Genomic DNA, 24,180 nt, shown 5'->3' with positions numbered 1-24,180 from the left:
TGCCCGCCGGCCCCACATCGCTATTGGCGCGGCCGGGGCAGCCTGCGGCGGCGGCGGCCGAAAGCCCGGGAAGGGAGGCTGCGCCCCGCAGATCTCGCGAGGCTCGGAGAGGCGCGCCGCGAGCCTGGAGTGTGCGGCCGCGGGGGCCCCCGCTGGAGGTGCACGATGGCGGCCCAGGCGCTGGCGCTGCTGAGGGAGGTGTCGCGGCTGGAAGCGCCCCTGGAGGAGCTGCGCGCGCTTCAGTCGGTGCTGCAGACCGTGCCGCTCAGCGAGCTCCGCGAGCAAGCGGCGGAACTGCGCCTCGGCCCGCTTTTCTCCCTGCTCAACGAGAACCACCGGTGAGAAGACCCCAATGGAGGTCGAGGAGACGAGGGTGGCTGGGAGGAGGGGACGGCTTTCCCCCATTCGCGGTGAGGCTTAAAACTCGCTGACACTTGAGCGGAAAGGACCCTGGGCCGGGAGGCCAGACACAGGGCTCAAGGCCAGCCTGTGAGGTGTGCCCGCTTCACTGCCTCATCCTTGAAATAGGAATTGGAGAGGGAAAGCGCGGTTGCTCACCGAGAAAGAGGCGCCGCAATATTCGCGTACAGGTTGGCGACGTTTGTCGTCTTAAGAGGGCCTGTCCTGGCACTTTGGCAAGATCCATCAACATTTTAAATTTGCGTTATCTTTTGATCCATAGGCAGTGAACACGCAGGTATGCTCGCACTCAAAATGTACTGTATGTGTAAGGATAGTCGTAACAGAAGTGACAGCAAAAAACTAGAAACAACCCGAATGTCCATTAAAAGGGAATCGTAAATAAATTGTGCTACATTGCTATATCACCCTGTGCCGCTATTAGAAAAACTAAGGTAGATCTATATATGGGGACGTGGGAAAATCTCTAATATATGTTGTTGAACGGAAAAAGAAAATTGTAGGAGTTTATGATCCCATTATATGTAATGTTTTTAAGTCCCCCCCCCCCCGCCCCAGGCTAGTATGGCATTGAGAATATCTGAAAGGTACAGCAGAAACTATTAATATAAAAGTGGGATTTCGGATGGCAACTTTTTTCATTTTAGGCCCATCTGTAGTGTTTGATTAAAAAGCACTTTGCAGTTGATCGTTTGATAATTTAAAAACAGTTGAACAATGTTTGTGATCCAGAAATGCAAAAGTGGCAAGGTAATAAAGTCGCTGGGTCAACACTGGATGATTCCAGGGGGCTTTCTTGGCTATAACTTTCTGAGATGCCTCCCTTTTTTTAATACATGTCCCCCTTCATGCAGTCCATTAGTTAACATTGTTCAGTTCTGCCTAGGAAATCTCTTCTTTTCTGTCCTGTTTAATTTAGGCCCTCGTTTTCTCCCTCTTGCTAGGTCTGTTGCATTAGTCTGACTTCTCACTACGTTCAAGCTTCCTTTGCCAGGGTGCCCTTCCCATACTGCAACCACAGTGAACTTCTTGGATCATTTGACTCATATTTTTTCCATGGTCTCCCATCGTCTACAGTATAGAATCATGGCTTCTTTTTCTGGCATTTGAGCCCTTACCTTGTATTTCCATCCTCCTTTTTCTGGCCTCATCTTTTTCCCTCTGTTCCTCTACAGGTACTTCATCTGCTTCAGCTACCGTGTGGCACCATTTACTTTCCCTTGAGCATGACTTGGCACTTTCCTGTGTAGATGCCAGTCCTTCTAATGAAATGCCCTCCCTCCGTCCAAATTCTGTCCATTCTTTAAAGCCCAGGTCAAGTGCCATCTCCTCCAAAATGTTTTACTCGGCCACTCCAGTTTCAAGTGACTGGTCCTCAGATCTCCTGAGAGATGTTATCATTATTTCTGTTAATGATACTTGCCACTGTTGTGTTATATTATAGTTCTTTATGTGGTTATTTCTAGTTTGAAAAGTCTTTAAAGGCAGGGGCCATACTTTGTTCATCTCTACATCCCTCTTAGGATGCAGCACATAGTGTAATATAGGCTACATAAAAGATTAGATTCATAAATTTTCTTTTTTTTTTAATTTTTTTTTTAACGTTTATTTATTTTTGAGACAGAGAGAGACAGAGCATGAATGGGGGAGGGGCAGAGAGAGAGGGAGACACAGAATCGGAAGCAGGCTCCAGGCTCCGAGCCATCAGCCCAGAGCCTGACGCGGGGCTCGAACCCACGGACCGCGAGATCGTGACCCGAGCCGAAGTCGGACACCCAACCGACTGAGCCACCCAGGCGCCCCAGGATTCATAAATTTTCAAGAGGCCACTTTATATCATGGATCAGGAAAATTTCAAAAGCCCTACCATAAGTTAACGCCAGAGATACAGTAGGAGCTGAAATGAATGGGAGGTTGTAGAATGAGGTCCATGGAGGATGTATTTTACCAAATGAAGGAGCCGTGCCGTAGGAGACAATTTGAATGGAAATTGACAGGGTAATTCAGAATGGGGTACATAGTAGATACCAATTGCAATTTGTGGGAATAATTCTTCTGCAGATAGTAGATGGGCAGTCTTGAGATCTATTTCTATTATCCTGCCTAAACTACCAGGTTCCTATATATTGGTTTAGAATATGATCTAATAGATATAAATCTAGAATCTTGATGAGAGTTTTTATGAGAGAAAGTAAGTTCTAAGACTACTGCTTTACAACGTGGAGACTGTAAATTATTAACTCTTTGGCTTTTTGGTATAAAGGACCACATGTGGCCTGAAATTTGTGCACTATACAGTTTAACCTATGGCTGCTTTAAAAAGCAGGAGTGGGGGGCGCCTGGGTGGCTCAGTTGGTTAAGCGTCTGACTTCAGCTCAGGTCACCATCTCACGGTCCGTGAGTTCTAGCCCCGCATTGGGCTCTGTGCTGACAGCTCGGAGCCTGGAGCCTGCTTCAGATTCTGTCTCCATCTCTCTGCCCCTGCTCTCTCTCTGTCTCTCTCTCTCTCTCAAATATTAAAAAAATTTTTTTAAAGCTTTATTGAGATATAATTTACGTAAAATAAACTGCACATAATGAAATATACAATTTGACAGGTATCAACATATGTATATACCCATGAAACCATCACCACAATCAAGATAGCAAAGCTGTCTCTGAGCCCCAGAAGTTTCCTTGTGCCTCTTTGTTGAATCCCTTTTCACCTCAGCCAGGCAACCACCGATCTCTATAGATGAGTTTGCCTTTTTTTTAAGAGTTCTATACAAATGGAATCCTACAGTATGTACTCGGGCTTCTTTCACTCATCATTTTATTTTATTTTTTTCAATATAAACAGAATTTATTCAGTAACAGAAAATTGCTTCTGTGCAGTTTCTCGTGTACTATGTTTTAACATAAAGGGGATATTTTACAATTATAAGCATCTGGTGACGGATGCTGTTAGTGACAGCAGAAGCTTCTAAATTAGTGTCCTGTTTTTTGAGTTTACTAATTTTTCTTAAAGTAATTGTGATTGTTTAAAACCATGGTCTTGGGGCGCCTGGGTGGCTCAGTCGGTTGAGCGTCCGACTTCGGCTCAGGTCACAATCTCACGTTCCATGAGTTCGAGCCCCGCGTCGGGCTCTGGGCTGATGGCTCAGAGCCTGGAGCCTGCTTCCGGTTCTGTGCCTCCCTCTCTCTCTGCCCCTCCCCCATTCATGCTCTGTCTCTCTCTGTCTCAAAATAAATAAACGTTAAAAAAAAAAATTAAAAAAAAAAAACCATGGTCTTAACAGACCCATATGAGGAAAGCATACTGTCTGAAAAGAATACAAAATAAAATATAAAATAAAAAGTATTTAGAATTATTTCATAAACAGAATTATTTGATTTGTTATTTCTTCTGAGAAAATTATCTTTGTGGGGAGCCTGGGTGGCTTAGTCAGTTAAGCGTTCAGCTTCGGCTCAGGTCATGATCTCATGGTTCGTGAGTTCAAGCCCTGCGTCGGGCTCTCTGCTGTCATTGCGGAGCCCGCTTCGGATCCTCTGTCTCCTTCTCTCTGTGTCCCTCCCCCGCTCATGTGCACACTCTCTGTCTCAAAAACACACATGAAAGGGGCGCCTGGGTGGCTCAGTTGGTTAAGCGGCCGACTTCGGCTCAGGTCATGATCTCGCGGTCCGTGAGTTCAAGCCCCGCATCAGGCTCTGTGCACCTCAGTAGAGATCAGAGCCTGGAGCCTGTTTCAGATTCTGTGTCTCCCTCTCTCTGACCCTCCCCCGTTCATGCTCTGTCTCTCTCCGTCTCAAAAATAAATAAACGTTAAAAAAAAAAAGTTAAAAAAAAACACATGAAAAAAATTCACTCATCGTTTTAAACTTTATGTGGTGTGGGTGAATACTTCATTCCTTTTTATTGCTGAGTAGTAGTCCCTTGTATGAACGTACCACAATTTGTTTATCAGCTTACCTGCTGGTGAACATTTGAATTGTCCTCAGTTTGATTATATTACAAATTACACTACTGTGAACATTTGTGACAAGTCTTTACGTAGACAAATTCTTTCTTTTCTCTTTGAGTTAATACCTAGGAGTGAAATGGGTGGCTCATATGATATGTGTATGTTTAACTTTTTAAGAAGCTGCCTGTTTTCCCAAATGATTGTACCATTTTACATTCCCATTAGCACCATATGAGAGTGGATTATAGGCCTAAATATAAAACCTAAAAAACTATAAAACTTCTAGAAGAAAACCTAGGAAAGAATTTCCGTGACCTTGGGTTGATGAAAGATTTCTTTGATGTGACACCAAAAGCATGATCCATAGAAGGAAAAATTGATAAATTGGACGTAATAAAAATTAAATACTCTGCTCTTCAAAGGTCACAGTTAAGAGTGAAAAGGCAAATTACAAATGAAGAATCTTAATGAAGAATATATAACAAGGAAAGAATCCATCTTAAAAAATGGGCAAAGTATTTGAACAAGAAGATATATAGATGGCAAATAAGCACATGAAAAGATACCCAACATCATTAGTCACTAGGGAAATGCAAATTAAAATTACAATAACAGGGGCGCCTGGGTGGCTCAGTCGGTTAAGCGTCCGACTTTGGCTCAGGTCATGATCTCACAGCTCGTGAGTTCGAGCCCCGCGTCCAGCTCTGTGCTGACGGCTCGGAGCCTAGAGCCTGCTTCGGATTCTGTGTCTCCCTCTCTCTCTCTGCCCCTAACCCACTCTCATTCTGTCTCTGTCTCTCTCAAAAATAAACATTTAAAAAAATAATACATAAAATAAAATTACAATAACAGAGGCAATTCAAGTATCTATCAGCAGATAAATAGATAGACAAAGTGTGGTATATACATACAATGGAGTATTATTCGGCCTTAAAAAGGAAGGAACTCCTGACAGACTACCACATGGAGGAAACTTGAAGGCATCACGCTAGGTGAAATAAGCCAGTCACAAAAGGACAAATGCTGGGATTCCACTTAGATGAGGCACCTAGGGTAGTCACACTCACTGAGATGGAGAGTAGAATGGTGGTTGCTAGGGGCTCAGGGAAAGGGAGAAAGGGAAGTTTGTGTTTGTTTTTTTTTTTTTTTTATTTTTTTTCATTTATTTATTTTTGAGAAACAGAGTGAGACAAAGCGTGAGCAGGGGAGGGGCAGAGAGAGAAGGAGACACAGAATCTGAAGCAGGCTCCAGGCTCTGAGCAAGCGGTCAGCACAGAGCCAATGCGGGCCTCGAACCCACAAACTCTGAGATCATGACCTGAGCCGAAGTCGGACGCTCAACCGACTGAGCCACCCTGGCGCCCCGGGAAGTTTGTGTTTAATAGATACAGAGTTCCCATTGGGAAGATGGAAAAGTTGTGGAGATAGATAATAGTGATGGTTGCACAACGTGAATGAACCTTAGTGCACAGAACTATACATTAAGAAATGGATAGGAGTGCTTGGGTGGCTCAGTCAGTTCAGCGTCCAACTTTGGCTCAGGTCATGATCTCACGGCTCGTGGGTTTGAGCCCCGTGTAAGGCTCTGCACTGGCAGCTCAGAGCCTGCTTTGGATTCTGCATCTCCCTCTCTCTCTGCCCCTCCCCCCTTGTGCGCGCGCTCTCTCTCTCTCTCTCTCTCTCTCTCTCTCCCCCAAAAATAAATACATAAACATTTTTTTAAATGGTTAAAATGGTAAATTTCATGGTATATATAGTCACGATTTTTAAAAAAGGGAAAGTGGGGTGCCTGAGTGGCTCAGTCAGTTAAGCGTCAGACTTCAGCTCAGGTCATGATCTCATGGTTCACGGGTTCCAGTGCTGCGTCGGGCTCTGTGCTGACAGCTCGGAGCCTGAAGCCTGCTTCATGGATTCTGTCTCCCTCTCCCTATGCCCCTCCCCCTCTCATACTCTGTCTCTCTCAAAAATAAATTAAAAGAAAAAAAACATTAAAAAAAATAAAGAAAAGAAACCCATAACCATTAACAGTCACTCCCCATTCCTCTTCTCTGCCCCTGCCCCAGCCCCTGGCCACTGGGAATCTGCTTTCTGTCTTTATGGATTGGTCTGTTCTGGACAATGATATAAATGGAATCATCATCAAAAGGAAGCCTTTTGTGTTCTGGCTTCTTTCACTTAGCATAGTATTTCCAAACTTTATCCATGTTGTATAATATTCCACTGTATGGATAAAACTATTTATCCACTTATTAATTTATGGACATTTGGGGTGTTTCTATTGCTGTGAACATTCACGTACAAATTTTTGTATGGACATATGGTCTCAATTATCTTGGGTATAAACATTCTTAATTATTTCCTTAGGTGCAGTTATACAAAATGCAACCCCTAGGTTATAAGAAATTTGTTCATTTTTAAGGCTTTTGTTATGTATTGCTTAATCGACTTCTAGAAAGGTTGTATTGGTTTAATTGTATACTCCTATTAGCAGTATATGAGTGCCTATGGTACTGCCCATTAAGAGAAAAGGAAGTTATTCTTAAAACACCTTTTATATCTACAACTAGTAGTCATCAAGTTGTGATTAATTTACTTCTTTAATTGCTCCTGAATCTCTTCCCTCTTCTCCATCCCCCCTGCTACTCCCCTGCTTTACTTCTTCATCACCTGCCTTCTGACTGAAAAATCTTTCTCTAACTTATACAGAGTGATTTCCTCAAGTCAGATCTCATCATGTTACTTCTTGGCTTAAAACCACTTGATGGCTTGCCATTCCCTTGTGCAAAAAGTCTGAATTCTGTAGCATGACAAAAAATGGCCTATCAGAATCTGGCTTCTGTGCATCTTTCTTATTTCTTGCCATTCATCCTTCTCCTTTTACCTTCTTCCCACTCCTCTCCCATTCTTATCCCAGTCATATGGAGCTTCTTATACTTCCTTGAATGTATAACCCTATCTGTCCTCTGTGCCTTTTATGTTGTCCCTCTACCTAGAACACCTTTGTCCTCCTAGATAATTCCCACTTTTTTTTTTTTAATTAAGCTCAGGTATTACCCCTTGGGGAGACCTCCCTGAACGCTGTGTTCTTTTTTGAGCTCCCACGGCTTCCTACCCTAACCTATAGCATTTGTCCACCTGGATTATAGTTGCTTTTCTGTTTTTCTGTATTTTCCGTTAGACTATGCTCATTGAGTCTAGAGAATATATATTATCCTTCTTTGTAGCCCCAGCGCAAGCATGGCACATAATAGATACTTAGTAAATCTTTAATAGATTAGTAGAAGCTGGTGTTTTAAAGGGAATGTTTTAAAGGGTGTTTTAAAGGGAGACAGAATCCATGAAGCAGGCTTCAGTCTGTGTGTAAGTGATCCTCATTGAGCCAGTCTTCAGATATTAATAGGTTGTTACTTCCTACCTTGCAGGACACAAACTAATGAGATCTGTGATGTCTCCTTTAGGGAACAGACCACTTTGTGTGTATCCATTCTGGAGAGATTGCTCCAAGCTGTGGAGCCAGTTCACGTGGCCCGGAACCTCAGGGTTGACCTTCAGAGGGGACTGACTCACTCCAATGATTCCGTAAAAATTCTCACTCTGTCCCAGGTATGAAATTTTACTAGCACATAATAAAGGAGCTGACATTTACTGACCACCTGCTCTGGACCAGGCTCTACGCTGGGTGCCAAAGACAGAAGGATGAAGAAAATATGATCTCTCTCTGTCCCTAAGAAGCGTCTATTCTAGTGTGCATGGCTAACTAACCAGGAGGAATAAGCTAAAGTAAGAAGTTCTACCAAGTATTATCTGAAATAGTCATTCATCAAATACTGACTGATCCTTTTAATGCCAGGCATTGTACCGTATACTCTTAAAGCTACCAAGATAAATAAAGCCTATTTCTTTCCTTCAAAGAGCTCCTAGTCTAGAGAAGGTATTGCCGTGTTAGGTCTTACTATAGTGGCATGAAAAAGTACTGTTGTGAAGGTCACTAAACCAAGAAATTGAGACAGAAACTCCTGTCACCCAGATAACCATAATACCCTACTATTTGGGAAAAGAGCTGCTGCTGAGGATTATCTGGTTGAGCTGTTAGGACCTGAGCAGTTACTTACCCAGTAGGTTTTCAAGTACTGTTTTTTCTTTTCTCCTCTAGAAGTGTTAATTCAACAAAAAGGCAGAAAGTAATTGATTTTTCTTTGACCATTTATGTGCCAGACACTGTAGTACATGCTTTTCCTATTTAGTCTCATTTAATCTTCATAACAATCCTACAATGAAGTATTCTCATTTTATAGATAAGAAATTAGGTTCAAAGAAGTTAATTTGCTAGTTGATGGAACTAGCATTTGTATTGTTTTCTCTCACTGAAATGTCTCAACTCCTTATCTACCATTTATTTTTTTTCTTTCTTTTCAATAATGTGACTATACCCATAAGTGTGTTCAGCTTTAATGAATTTGGGTCATTTGGAATTTTTTTTTTTTTTCAACGTTTATTTATTTTTGGGACAGAGAGAGATAGAGCATGAACGGGGGAGGGGCAGAGAGAGAGGGAGACACAGAATCGGAAACAGGCTCCAGGCTCTGAGCCATCAGCCCAGAGCCCGACGCGGGGCTCGAACTCACGGACCGCAAGATCGTGACCTGGCTGAAGTCGGATGCTTAACCGACTGCGCCACCCAGGCGCCCCGGGTCATTTGGAATTTTTAATGGCTTGTCTTATAGCTGTAACCTGTAACCCCTAAAATAACAGCACACTAAGGGAATTTCTGATTACTTTTTTATTTCAGGTCGGAAGAATTGTTGAAAATTCTGAGGCTGTTACTGAGATTCTAAATAATGCTGAATTACTAAAACAAATTGTTTATTGTATTGGTGGAGACAATCTGTCTGTAGCTAAAGCGGTGAGTCACCTAGAACCATCAGCTTAAACATGCACAGTATCCTGAAAAACAAAGAAAGACCTTCTGGACTGAGAGGTGAAAGTTGAGTACGGATGATTTGTATAGTTGTTTTCACAACCTCATGTAGATGGTATCAGATACATAAAAAATGTTGAACAAATACCAGTAAACCCTTCCCTTTTTTCTAGACAAAGCATATCTAAATTATCCATCATAGAGCTTGCATTAGGTTGCTTGATAAGGAAAAAAAAATGTACATAATCTGTTTTCTATAGGCAATACTATGTGTCTTTTTCAGTTTTAAATAACGATAGCTAAAACATAGCAAATGGTCATTGGGGAAGATGCATTCCATACACCGATTTCACATCGATATCATGAAGTAGATACTAATATTCTGCATGTTTATGACTTAAGAGATGTTTTCTTTCCTTATAAGGCCATTAAATCCCTGTCAAGAATATCATTAACCCAGGCTGGACTGGAGGCTTTGTTTGAAAGCAATTTGCTGGATGATTTGAAAAGTGTAATGAAAACAAATGACGTTGTTCGGTACAGAGTGTATGAGGTAAGACTAAAAGCATACTTCCTGATGCCTACAATTCAGAATGCAGTAGAGCTTCCACTGGAAGGCAAGATGGCTTGTTTACCATGCATTTACTGAGTATGTAGTCTGTGTTAGGCTCTGTATTTGACGCTGGAGATGTGGGGGTGAGCTCCCAGCCTAGTGTGTGAAACAGTCATGTGAAAAATATTTACAGTACACTATATTAACTACTATAATAGAGTAGATAACATTAAAACTAGACTTTGAAATCGTTACAGCAGGTAGATGAAGAAATGGCTCTTATTTGCACCCACTTTGGGCTTAGTATGGTGCTAAATCTCCACATATATTGTCTTCGACTTTTACAGTAAACCATATACGTTATTACTGTTAACCTCACTGCTGATGGAATAGCTGACCCAGACCACACAGTTAATAGGCTGCATATTCAAAATGAACCCTTGACTGTCTAATTCCCTGTTCAAAACACTTTCTTACTTTGCGTGTCTTAACACCATCCTAAGCTGGTTTCCCTTCTGCCTCTCTAGCTGTTTCATCTTAGTCTCCTGGCTCATTATCCTCAATTGAACTTTTAATTGTTGAAGATCATAGAAGTAAATTCCCAAATCTTGTTCTCACTGTATATTCATGTCCAGGCGATTTTGTTCATCTTATGATTTCAGTTCCTATCTGAATGAGATGACTCCATAAACCAACCCAGACCTCTCTTCCTTTTTTTTTAAGTTTATTTATTTATTTTGAGAGCGAGAGCACAAGAGTGAGTGAGCGAGCAAAATTGGGGAGGGGGAGAGGGAGAGGGAGAATCCGAAGCAGGTTCCCCATTCAGCACAGAGCCCAACACAGGGTTCGAACCCACGAACCACGAGATCATGGCTTGAGCCAAAACCAAAAGTCAGATGCTCAACTGACTAAGCCACCCAGGTGCCCACCCCCAGACCTCTCTTCTTAACTCAGACCCTCATGTTCAGCTGCTTACTCAGTGTTCCCCCTTTGGACCTACGTATTCTAGGCCCCTCACACTCATGCTCCAACCAAACTCCTAAGCTTCTTAACCCAGCCCATTCTCCAATAAAAAAAACAACAGCAACAAATTAGCCCTGTGTCACAGTCAGCATGGTTGGGTATTAGAACTTGAGCTTATTCTCTATGAGACCCTATTTTCCCTGCCACATATCCATTAGGTCATCGTATTGTGCCGGTTTTACTTACATCCATGTGCTTGTCTTCCTTGGTATAATCACCACTGCCCTAGTCTAAGCTACCAGTATCTCACACCTGGACTACTGTTGTATTTGCATCTCACCTGGTCTCATCCATTTTTGACACCACTGGTCTATTTTCAGACGCAGTCAGAATGATCTTCTAAAAATTCAAATCTAGGACCACCTGGGTGGCTCAGTCGGTTAAGCAACTGACTTCGGCTCAGGTTATGATCTCACAGTTTGTGAGTTCAAGCCCTGTGTCGGGCTCTGTGCTGACAACTCAGAGCCTGGGGCCTGTTTCGGATTCTGTGTCTCCCTCTCTCTCTGCCCGTCCCCCACTCACACTCACTCACTCTCTCTCTCTCTCTCTCTCTCTCTCTCTCCCTCAAAAATAAATAAATATTTTTAAAATATTTTAAAAGTAAGTAAATAATAAATAAAAATTCAAATCTGGTCCTATCATTCCTCTGCTGAAAACCCTTCAGTGCCCTATATCTCTCAGTAAGCCCTCAGGACATACTTGTGGAATGAGTAAGTAAATGACTGACTGACAGAATGTATGAATGGAATGATTTTTAGCAGTCTTATCACTCATTCAGGCTTTTGTACCCTGATTTATGGATTGATGATTTAAGGGAGAGAAAAAAAAAAAAAAGCACAGCTACAACCAGACATAATGGAGTATTTCTGTGCCAAAACAATTTCTCACAGGTTCAATGAGATTTTTCCAGTTGTGGAGACAAATAATGGATTTTTTTAAAAAAATTCAGTTATATAAAGTACCTAGTCCTGTGTTTAATTTAAAATGAGATCTGGGGCGCCTGGGTGGCGCAGTCGGTTAAGCGTCCGACTTCAGCCAGGTCACGATCTCGCGGTCCATGAGTTCGAGCCCCGCGTCGGGCTCTGGGCTGGTGGCTCAGAGCCTGGAGCCTGTTTTGGATTCTGTGTCTCCCTCTCTCTCTGCCCCTCCCCCGTTCATGCTCTGTCTCTCTCTGTCCCAAAAAAAAAATAAATAAATAAACGTTGAAAAAAAAAATTTTAAATGAGATCTAACAGGTTTGGGCTGTTTTGACCTTTCAGCTTTTTCTGTTTTTTTCTTCCAGTTAATTGTGGAGATTTCTTCTGTGTCACCAGAATCTTTAAACTACTGTACCACCAGTGGATTGGTAACCCAGCTTCTCAGAGAGCTGACTGGGGAGGATGTGCTGGTCAGGTGTGTTGACTGAGAGAGTTCTTAAAGCAAAATGTCTTCTTTGAGAGGTCCGGGGAGCAGCTTTGGGACTTAGGGCAATGTTCCCTATTAGAACCTGGACCTGGGTTACAATCTCTTGACCATTGTCCTAATTAAGAAGGCGCCTTTAGAAAAAGCTCAGGTTATTCGTGACAATATACTAAAACTTAGGAGAGCCGCCCATGACAATTAATCTACTTTAGGTTAACTGTATTCCCTGTCCTTGGACATGTGTACTTTTGCAGTCACATGATAACTACCATTTTGTATTACTTAATATGTTATCTTACACATTTTTGGTTTTGTTAAATAATAGCACTATGGCATGATGGAAGAAACATGGGCTTTTGAAAATGAGCAAGACTTAGGCTTGTGTGCATTTCTGCTACTTATTAGCTTTTGACCTTGAACAGATTATTGTAACCTTTCTACACCTCCATTTCTTCTTCTCTCAAATGGAACAGTAACAGCTCTAAAGAAGATATGAAGATTGGAGCGCCTGGGTGGCTCAGTCAGCTAAGCGTCTGACTTCATCTCAGGTCATGATCTCGCGGTTGACGAGTTTGAGACCCACATCGGGCTCTGTGCTGACAGCTCAGAGTCTGGAGCCTGCTTTGGATTCTGTGTCTCCCTCTCTCTCTCTCTGCTCCTCCCCCACTCGCACTCTCTGTGTGTGTCTCTCTCTCAAGAATAAATAAAAACATCAAAAAAAAAAAAAAGATAATGGGGATTAAATGAATTGGCCAAAGAAACCAATACATTGGGTGACATAGGTCCTTAAAGAAATATTAATTCTAGTCTCTTCACTCCCAGCCCTCTACTCCCTAAGTCCCATTTAATATCTGCCAATGTTACCTTGTTGATATTCCACAGTTTACTAATACATCCTCACTGTTGAACACTTGGTTTGCTTCAAGTATTTTGCTGTTTTTGTGCACACAGGTTTTTGTTTTCCTTACGTGATTTTCTGAATTTTTTTTAATGTTTATTTTTGAGAGAGAGCACAAGCAGGGAAGGGGTAGAGAGAGAGGGAGACAGAGAATCCAAAGCAGTCTCCAGGCTCCGAGCTGTCAGCACAGAGTGTGACACAGGACTCAAACCCATGAGCCATGAGATCATGACCAGAGTCAAAGTCATACACTAAACTGACTGAGCCACCCAGGCGCCCCTCCTTATGTGATTTTCTGATTGTTATGTTTTTTTAATGTGACTGAATTTGTTCAACTCATATGTGTAAATCAGTCACGAGTTACACTGTTTAAAGCATTTGAGTTACATTGTTTCAAAGCATTCCTAATAAGGAAATTAATTTTTAAGAATTTTTTTAGCCTTATATCAAATTTTGTAATGTAGAAAAAAAACCCTGCAAATAATCTGTTAAAATACCTTAAGGTCAACTATAAAAATACTTTTAAAAATTTTTTGTGGAAATTTGATCACAGGTACCTATTACATGATACCAAGAATTTTTATCAATTTTTAAAATATGAGGACATGGCATTATAATTTGTGTAAGGAACTGTTCATATTTTTTAAAGGTGCATACTGAAGTATGCAGGGATAAATGGCAAGTTGACTAGAATTTGATTTCAAATAATTCAAAATAAAAATTAAAAAAAAAATCTTTTAAGAAGTTGCTCTATTTTAGTGGAAATAATAATGGGCCTCAAGTCAAAAGTCAAAATTTAAACTCTGCCTTGTAGTGAAAATGTGATTCTGGACGAACCACTGCAGCTTTCTCATTCTTGTGACCCCATCTGAAAAGTAGCCAGGATTACTGACTTTTAGATTAAAAGAATTAAGTAATACATCCTATGAAAGCAATTTATAAACTATGTTAATTGTATGCAAAATTTTGGCATTTTAGAGCCACCTGTGTAGAAATGGTGACATCACTGGCGTATACTCAACATGGACGACAGTACCTTTCTCAAGAAGGAGTAATTGATCAGATTTCTAATATAATTGTTGGGGCAGATTCAGACCCTTTCTCTAGCTTCTATTTGCCAGGTAAGAAATACTGATTTCTGTGAAAATAATGGTGCATGTTTTGTATCTGAGTTATCTCTGACAAGAGAGGCCAGAGATTATTTTCTGTAGAGCAGATCCCTGTATATTTTTTTTAAATTCTTTTTAATGTTTGTTTATTTTTGACAGAGAGAGCACATGCACGCGCACGAGCGGGGGAGGGCCAGAGAGAGAAGGAGACACAGAATCCGAAGCAGGCTCCAGGCTCTGAGCCCCCCCCCACAGAGTCCAGTGTGGGGCTTGAACCCACGAGCTGTGAGATCATGACCTGAACTGAAGTTGGATGCCTAACTGACTGACTGAGCCACCCAGGCACCCCTAGAGCAGGTCCCTTTAGATGATACCCATAGCCCCTTGATGAGGTGGAATATATTGCCCTGGGAGCCATGTATTGTTGAATCTGATTTTCTGGAAATACCATTGCTGTTTTGAGTATTAGGATAGTTTCCTTTGAACCTCAGTCAAAAGCAACATAAATTAAAATGGCTATTAATGGGACAACTGGGTGGCTCAGTTGGTTAAGTGACTGACTTCGCTCAGGTCATGATCTCACAGTCCGTGGGTTCGAGCCCCACATCATGCTCTGTGCTGATGGCTCAGAGCCTGGAGCCTGCTTCAGATTCTGTGTCTCCCTCTCTCTCTCTGACACTCCCCTGCTTGCACTCTGTTTCTCTCTCAAAAATAAACAGACATTTAAAAAAAATTTTTTTAATACTACTAATGATGCAGTATATTTCACAAATTCATCAAATCTGTGTCGGAATCTTTAATATAGGATCTACTCTAGCCATTCCATTGTAGGACATGGTTAATTAGTTTTTCTTGAGCACTTGCAGAAATTGGAAATTTATTCCTTCCTTAAGTAGCCTAGCTTACTTCATTGATGAGCATCTCTGTTTAAAAATTTCCTGGGGTGGAACACATGGTTGGCTCAGTAGTTTTGAGTGTCTGACCGGGTCAGGTCATGATCTCATGGTTCATGGGTTCGAGCCCTGTGTCGGGCTCTGTGCTGACAGCACGGAGCCTGGAGCCTGCTTCAGATTCTGTGTCTCCCTCTCTCTGCCCCTCATGTGCTCACGCTCTGCCTCTCTCTCTCAAAAATAAACATTAAAAAAAAATTTTTTTTTTTAATTTGTTCCTAATACTCCAAACTTGCCTTCCTCTAATTTATATCCAGTGGTCCTTGTTCTTTGCTCTTCCTCTTGTGTATGGCAGTGCTTCAGTATTTGAACCCAGCTCCATTGACGCCCTGGGGTTAATGTTCTCAGGACCACATCACAGGTCCTTCGGTATCTCCTAATGGTCTGTCTGATTTCTAGGTAATAGAGTACAGTGCATAACCATTCTCCCCTTCCTGCCCTGTAGTTTATTCCTGTCCGTATGAAAACATAGGGCCCACATTTATGTGGCCTTCCTTCTCTATTAATGTATATTCTTGTAGGACACATGGGTGGCTCAGTTGGTTAAATGTCCTACTCTTGATCTTGGCTTAGGTCATGATCTCATGGTTAGTGAGACTGAGCCCTGTGTTGGGCTCTGAGCAGACAACACAGAGCCTGTTTGGGATTCTCTCTTTCCTCGCTCTCTTCCCTCCCCGACTCCAGTGCTCGTGCACTCTCTCAAAAATAATTAACATTTTTTAAAAAACGTATATTTTTGGACATATCTTCAGGATTTGTGAAGTTTTTTGGAAACCTGGCTATCATGGATAGTCCTCAACAGATCTGTGAGCGCTATCCTGTCTTTGTGGAAAAAGTCTTTGAAATGACAGAAAGTCAGGACCCCACCATGATTGGCGTAGCAGTGGACACAATCGGAATCCTGGGATCCAATGTTGAAGGAAAACAAGTTTTACAAAAAACAGGTTGGTATGACTTATTTGGGTTTTCTTTAGGGATATCTTCGTTTTTGGCAACAATTCAATATATAAGCTCACTTGCTGGTGCAATAACTACATTGTAGAAACTATTCTTACAGATGGCAGTCTTTTTATTGTGACCTTGAACGCATCCCTAGAAAGTCTTACAATTATTACTGAATTTTTATTTGTTTATTTTTTACCAGGCTAGACCAAGTACTGTGTCCCTTCTATACCTTCTTTGATAGTGTTCAAGGTCCAGAGACCATGGGCTATACTCCAAAAGACCTGGATTCATGTTCCAGTTCCAACACTGACTTAGCTTTTTTTTTTTTTTTTAATATAATTTATTGACAAATTGGTTTCTTGAACTTCATGCCCTCACTTCATTACTTCAGGTCTTATTTTTCTCATTAATAAAAAGGATAAACAATCTCGGGATTGTGAATATTTAATGAAAACACACATTTGTTTTATATTTGTAATGTCCAGGAAGAAAAAGAAACAAAAATTTGTTACCAATTTTATGTTAAGAATGATACTTTTAAGGCATATCTGTAATTATTTACTTATTTATTTAATCTTTATGGAATCTTTATTTTTATTTATTTATATTTTTACATATAATTTATTGTCAAGTTAGATAACATACAGCGTATACAGTGTGCCCTTGGCTTTGGGAGTAGATTCCCATCATTCATCGCTTACAAACATCTGTGAGTAATTTAAAGGACTGTGAATTCTATATGAAAACTAATATGGGCACAGTTAAAACCCTTACAGAGTATGTGTTGAAAATTAATGTGCTACTGTCTGTCACAATTGGTATCCTTATTAATATACTTTTCTAAGTGCTTTTGTGTATGATATGTAATCCTTATACAGACCTGCAAAGAACATATTATGCATTCTCATTTTACAGATAAGGTAGCTGAAACTCAGAGAAGTTAACATTTTTTTAGATGATACAGACTGTGGATTTGCTACTCAAATCCAGGTCCTTTAATTCCAAATTCTCTACACTTTGTCTTTTGTATACGCTGCATTGCATCTGAATGTATGTTTTTGGCCTGTTACTTGGTCTCTGACTACGTGGGTTTTTTGTTGTTGTTGTTGTTTTTTATTGTTTTTTTTTTTTTCTCTTTAATTTATTTTGAGAGAGAGCATGGGAGGGGCAGAGAGGGAGAATCCCAAGCAGGCTCCACACTGTCAGCACAGAGCCTGATTCAGTTCTCGAGCTCACAAACCGTGAGATCATGACCTGAGCCAAAGTCAGATGCTTGCCTGACTGAGCCACCCAGGCATCCCATCTGACTACACGTTTAATTTTGTGTTGGTTTAGGTTGGTAGAGGTCATAGTATATGAAAGCATACTTTAAAAAAATCTCATTGTTGGGGTGCCTGGGTGGTTCAGTTGGCTGGGCGGCCGGCTACAGCTCAGGTCATGATCTCATGGTCTTTGGGTTCAAGCCCCACATCGGGCTTTGTCCTGAGTGCTCAGAGCCTGGAGCCTACTTCAGATTCTGTGTCTCCCTCTCTCTCTGCCCCTTCCCTGCTTTGCTCGCTCTCTCTCTCTCTCTCTCAAAAATGATAAACAATAAAAAAATTTCTTTTAAAGTTTTAAAAAAATCTCATTGTTCACTTCACACTCATTAGGGTGGCTATAATGACAGAAAAATGACAAAAATAAATAAAAAGTGTTGACAAGGATGTAGAGAAATTCCCATATTTGGTGGCTATGTAAAATGGTACAGCTGCTGTGGAAAACATTATGGTGTTTCCTCAAAAAATTATACATAGAATTACCATATGACCCAGCAAACATGCTTCTAGATATACATGCAAAAGGATTGAAAGAAGGGACTCAAAAGATATTTATGCACCTGTATTCGTAACATTATTTACAATAGCCAAAAAAAGTAGAAACAATTCAAATGTTCATTGATGGATGAATAGATAGACAAAATGTGATATATACATACAATGAAATATCCAGCCTTAAAAGGGAAATTAAATTCTTGGGGTGCCTGGGTGGCTCATTTGGTTAAGCGTCTGACTTCAGCTCAGGTCATGATCTTGCAGTTCATGAGTTCGAGCCTGGCATCAGGCTCTGTGCTGACAGCTCAGAGCCTGGAGCCTCCTTCAGAGTCTGTGTCTCCCTCGCCCTCTCTGCCCTTCCCCCCACCCTCTCTCTCACAAATAAATAAACATGAAAAAAAATTACATAAAAAAAAGGAAATGAAATTCTCATCCATGCTGTAACATGCAGAGACCTTGAAGACATTATGGCAAGTGCAATAAGCCAGACTCAAAAAGACAAATATTACATGACTCTATTTATATGAGGTTCTTGGAGTAACATATACAGAGACAAAGTAAAATACTGGTTATCAGGGGATGGACGTAGACGACATGGAGAGTTACTGCAATGAGTACAGAGTTTCCATTTGAGATGAAGAAAACGTTCTGGAGACAGATAGTGGTTGCACAACAATATGAATATACTTAATGTCACAGAGCTATATACTTAAAAATGGTTAAAATGATAAATTTTATATTATGTGTATTTTACCACCATAAAAAATATGTTATTATCTTTCAAAGGAACTCGCTTTGAACGCTTGCTCATGAAAATAGGATATCAAGCAAAGAATGCCTCAACAGAGCTCAAAATTAGGTGTTTGGATGCAATTTCGTCTATTTTTTATATACCAGTAAGTACATTGGGAAATTAATGAAGGATAGTGGGATATATTTGGGACAATAAGTCTATATAAGTCAACATAATCCTGGTTAACTTAATATAGATGGTATTCAACTTTTAGTAAAAGAAGATAATCCTCACTATGTTACTAGTGACATTTTTTTAGTTAAAAGTGGAATCATCCAGTATTAGAACTGGAGAGAGGGGGTGCCTGGGTGACTCAGTCAGTTAAGTGTCCAACTTTGGTTCAGGTCATGATTCACGGTTGGTGGGTTTGAGCCCCGCATTGGGCCCTGTGCTGACAGCTCAGAGCCTGGAGCCTGCTTCGGATTCTGTGTCTCCCTCTCTCTCTCTGCCCCTTCCCTGCTCATGGTCTGTCTGTCTTTCTCTCTCTCAAAACTAAATAAACATTAAAAAAAAAAAAGTTTTTGTTTTTGTTTTTTAATTTTTTTTTTTTTCCAACGTTTATTTATTTTTGGGACAGAGAGAGACAGAGCATGAACGGGGGAGGGGCAGAGAGAGAGGGAGACACAGAATCGGAAACAGGCTCTAGGCTCTGAGCCATCAGCCCAGAGCCTGACGCGGGGCTCGAACTCACGGACCGTGAGATCGTGACCTGGCTGAAGTCGGACACTTAACCGACTGCGCCACCCAGGCGCCCAAAAATGGTTTTTTTTTTTTTTAAAGAACTGGAGAGAGAACCCTAGAGATTGCCTAATCAACCCTATCAGAAAAACAAAACAAAACAAAACTGAGGAAGTCTGGAGCTGGATTTGGGAAAGAGTGCTCCGGACTTAGAGATCACATAGCAAACTAATGACAAAGTGCCATCAGAATCCAGGTTTCCTGACTTCCAGAGGCTTGAGAGTTTTCATTTCTGTCATGTAGCCTGAGCAGCAGACTGATGACCTCCTGAGGATGACAGAATCCTGGTTTTCTTCTTTATCTCGGGACCCGCTGGAGCTCTTCCGTGGCATCAGTAATCAGCCCTTCCCTGAACTGCACTGTGCTGCCTTAAAAGTGTTCACGGTAAGCATCCTTGTCTTTTTCACCAGTCCTTCTGGGAAGAGGCTAGTTCAACACATGAGTACTTATGATGAGCTAGTGCCTCTGCCATACCTTGGGGATACACAAATGTGTAGTTTCTGCCCTCTATTAGTGTAGACTAATGAGGGAGACGTGTAAACAGATTGTTTCAGCTCAAGGTCTTAGGTGTTGTGGCAAAGGTTTGAACAGGATTCCACAGGATCATAGAATCAATTCCAGATTCCTTATCTGCCATCAAACAAGCCTTCTGTTGACCCAGCCCTAGTCTTCTTCCTGAGCCTTATTTCCCGCCATTCCCCCTCTGGCACCCAATGCTCTAGTGATACCAAACTGCTTACTTTATCTCTCTGGACCTTTACGTGCCCTCTACATTCAGCGCTGTTTCCCAACTTTGCTTGTTAACCTCTTACTCATTCTGGAAGGACTAGCTCAGGTATCTCTTCAGCAAGCTTTGCCCAAACCCACAAGGTTGAGTTAAGCAGTGTCAGCTCTCGTAAAAGTTGCTTATTCATTATTTTAAAATTTGGAAAAGATTGCAAAGTAGAAATTTTTAAAATCACTTAAAATCAGACCTATTTTGTATATCTCCTTTTAATATTAGTGTTAGTGTCAGTTTTTATTTATTTACCTTTTTTTGGTAAAATATTTCAGACATCGGTAATACTTTCCTATCTCTGTCATTCCCCCTTTCTTCCTCGCTGACTGTAATCACTGTCATGAATTCAGGGTTTACAAGCCTATACATGATTTTATACTTTTACTACATATGTATGTATCTTTAAACAAATTACAGTATTTTGCATATTAAATTTTGTAAACGGTATCATGCTGTTTATATCATTCTGCACTTTGCTGTTTTCTTCAACATTTCTGTTTGTAGGGGTTGTCTGTGTTAAAAGTGGCAATTAGAAAGTCATTATTTCATTGTATAGCCACAGTTAATCATTCTCCTGTCAATGAAGATTTCAGAGATTCTCTGTAACAAATGGTCCTATAATGAACATTCTGAAAATGTCATCCTGTGCACAAGCGTGAGAGTTTTTTCAGGATAGTCTTTTCTTCTCTGGTGTTTGTTTTTATTTTTCCACTGTTGTCATTATGCCATGAGTATAATTTGGATCTACTTTTTTCATATCACAGATTTACCTATTCTTTATAAAAATTATTCTTAATGTTTATTTAATTTTCTCTTGCTATATACTAAAATATACTCACCGATCCCGCACTATTAAGCATTTATATTATAATTTTCACACTATGATAACCATCTTTATGTACAAAGCTTTTTAATATGTAGATTTAGATTTAATTAATATTTAGATTTATTTATTTAATAAAATATTTAATTAAAATTTAGATTAATATTTAATATTTAGATTATTTTCTTAAGATTTCTAGGAGAGAATTTTCTTAGGCAAAAAGTAACATTTTTAAGGTTCATGTGGCCAAAATTTTTTGTAAGGATTGTGCTATCCAACTAACACATTTCACTTCTTAAGGCTCAGAGGAGTTGTGTTCTTTCTACCTTCTATTTCAGGCCATCGCAAATCAACCCTGGGCTCAGAAACTTATGTTTAATAGTCCAGGGTTTGTGGAATATGTGATGGACCGGTCTGTGGAGCATGACAAAGCTTCAAAGGATGCCAAATACGAACTGGTTAAAGCACTTGCCAATTCCAAGACGGTTGCAGAAATCTTTGGGAACCCAAATTATCTGAGGCTCAGAACTTACCTGAGTGAAGGTCCATACTATGTGAAACCTATTTCCACAACAGCCGTGGAAGGAGCTGAATGATTTCTTCAAGAAGGTAGACCATTTTTTGACCAAAACTTCTCCTAAGGCATTTGACTTCACCAGTGTTTTACAAAACAGAGACTTCCCTTCTCCCAGAATTAATCATGGAGTATCTAATGTAACTTTATCACATGCATTTGTGGTGTTTCTACATTGAAATACAGTGTGGAACCAGGAAAGCAGGCAAACTTGATCATAATTGCATCAGGTGTTTTTCAGATTTCTTTGACTGCCTTAATCTTTCCAAGAAGATGGAAGTTTTGTTCTCAGAAAATTTTCATGGACTTACCCCATTTTATTTAAAATTGTGCTTCAAATAGAATAATGGAACCAACTTGTTTCTGAATTCTCTTCACCACCTTTTTTGTTGTTCTATTCCCCCTTCTGATTCCACTTGCAAAGTCTTGGATATAAAGATTCTTTGAAAAATAATATGGAATTTTGAAATTATGTTCTCCATACTAAGAATAAATGCTTTTAATAAGGTGTCTTTGGATTTTTTTGTTACTATTATGGAAAATGGACAATAAATAAATCTTTTAAAAACATTTCTAGTGTTCTTCGTGTTTTTGTTGCTGATCATTGAATTTTGCTGGAGGAGTAAATGTTAAGGAGGAGTGGTAACATTCCTAAAGCAGGAAGACTCCCCAAACTCTTGTCTTATTGGTGGGCCGTCAATTGTTGAGGGTTTTGCTTTTAATTTCTCAGATCCATCAAGTCAGTATTGAATTGATCAGAGAGAGATACTGACTCCTAATAACCAGAGTCAGATGGCAGCTAGTATATATAAACCAGGATGCCATCTCATTGATTAACAAAGGATGTGCTTTCTTTTCATTGACAAAATGTTCCCACCTCTTTCCAGTGCCCTGCTTTCTAACCGGAAGAGCACTCTGCATACCAATCCTCAGTCACAGGTTTCTGGGTGAGTGTGTTATCTGAGTGTGACCGTTCAGAATCCAGAGATATGTTTCTTTTAGGCCATGGTGATGTTGATAAACCATCCCTGCTCTGTAACAAAATGGTCCTCAAGTTCCTGGAGTTCTCTTGTCCCTGGATTGATCATTTCACATTGATCAAACAGTGTGAGATTCTCGGTTCCACCATCTCCTGTATCCCTCTGTGGGTCTATTTCTTCGTGTGTTTCCATACTAATCATTTCTCTACAGCTAATACCACTAATTAGGCTACAGCAAAGTCTTTCCTGGCCTGAGAAACATTCTATCTCTTTAAGGTGACTTTGTTTAATCTCATTCATGAAGTTGATCTTATTCATTTGACATCAGAGTTCAGAGAGTGGCCCTCTCCTATGTGTGGCCTACGCACTCATTCTGACTTTGCACCTGTGACTTTTTTCTACGATTAAATAAAATTTGAAAATTATTATTTATTTCATACTTTATTTCACATTTAACAAATAAACACTATTGACTGCTTATTATGTGCATGGCATTGGGAAAAAGTGTTAGACATTGTCCTAAATGCTAAGTTCATTTCATTTATATATATAATTTTTAATGTTTCATTTATGTTTTTATTAGAGCATGAGGGGGAGGGGCAGAGAGAGAGGGAGGCACAGAATCCTAAGCAGGCTCCAGGTTCTGAGCTGTCAGCACAGAGCCCAATGTGGGGCTCGAACTCACAAAATGCAAGATCATGACCCGAGCCGAAGTTGGATGCTTAACTGACTGAGCCACGCAGACGTCCCAATCTCGTTTATATTTTTACATCTGTATTTCACAGATGAAGAAACCCGAGCTCGGAGAAGTTCAGTAGCTTATCTCAAAATCACACAGGTAGCAAGTGACTAATAGTGGAGGAAAATAGAAACAAATTTCTATCAGAAATAGAATAGAACATTAGTGTATAGTAAGTACAAGAATAGAGAAAAACAGGAAACACCTACCCTAGACTTGAAGGAAGGTTTCTCAGAGAAGGAAACACCTGAAACTCGAAGAACCGGTAGGAGATAGTCAAGTGAGAAATAAAGGAGAGTAGCAGGGCAAGCAGGGGACAGACATGAAAACAGGAAACATTTGGGGGAACTACAAGGCGATACGGCCAAAGCCTGGAACTTAAAAGGGGAAAATTATAAAATTCTTAATCATTATTACTAATGGTAGCTACTATTTCTTACAGATTGCACATTCCAGAGCCAGAATGTTAACCTGGCTTCCTGGTGGCTAGTCAAATGTTTTACTTGGTTATATTTTGAGGATAATAGCAGACAAATGTTTGTCAAGCATTGTTCTAAAAGCTTTTCATCTATGAACTCATGTTGCTCTTTTTCCTCTCCCAGGAATAAAATACTATTATTACCCTGTTTACACATGAGGCTGAGGCACAGCAGAGATAAGGAACTTGTACAAGATCACACAGCAGATAAGTGGAGCCAAGATTTGAACCTAAGCTGTTACACTCAGAATGTATGTTTTTAAATGCTACCTCTTCTTATCGGTCATCTTCTATGGGCCAAATCCAAT

General features: G+C 40.4%; 1 protein-coding gene across 1 annotated transcript; it reads left to right on the top strand.

The window, feature by feature from the left end:
- The first annotated feature begins 18 nt into the window (after positions 1–18).
- PSMD5 (proteasome 26S subunit, non-ATPase 5) lies at positions 19–22,245 on the top strand. The gene is made up of 10 exons (XM_023242651.2): positions 19–338; positions 7,820–7,964; positions 9,151–9,264; positions 9,704–9,832; positions 12,138–12,247; positions 14,133–14,275; positions 15,966–16,157; positions 18,756–18,865; positions 19,744–19,884; positions 21,440–22,245. Exons 1-10 carry the CDS (start codon positions 166–168, stop codon positions 21,695–21,697), a joined length of 1,515 nt encoding a protein of 504 aa, XP_023098419.2. The 5' UTR covers positions 19–165; the 3' UTR covers positions 21,698–22,245.
- The last annotated feature ends 1,935 nt before the right edge of the window (positions 22,246–24,180 follow it).

Source organism: Felis catus, chromosome D4 (genome assembly GCF_018350175.1).
Source record: "Felis catus isolate Fca126 chromosome D4, F.catus_Fca126_mat1.0, whole genome shotgun sequence".
Classification (NCBI taxonomy): Eukaryota; Metazoa; Chordata; class Mammalia; order Carnivora; family Felidae; genus Felis; species Felis catus.
This window is presented reverse-complemented; position numbering and strand designations above follow the sequence as displayed.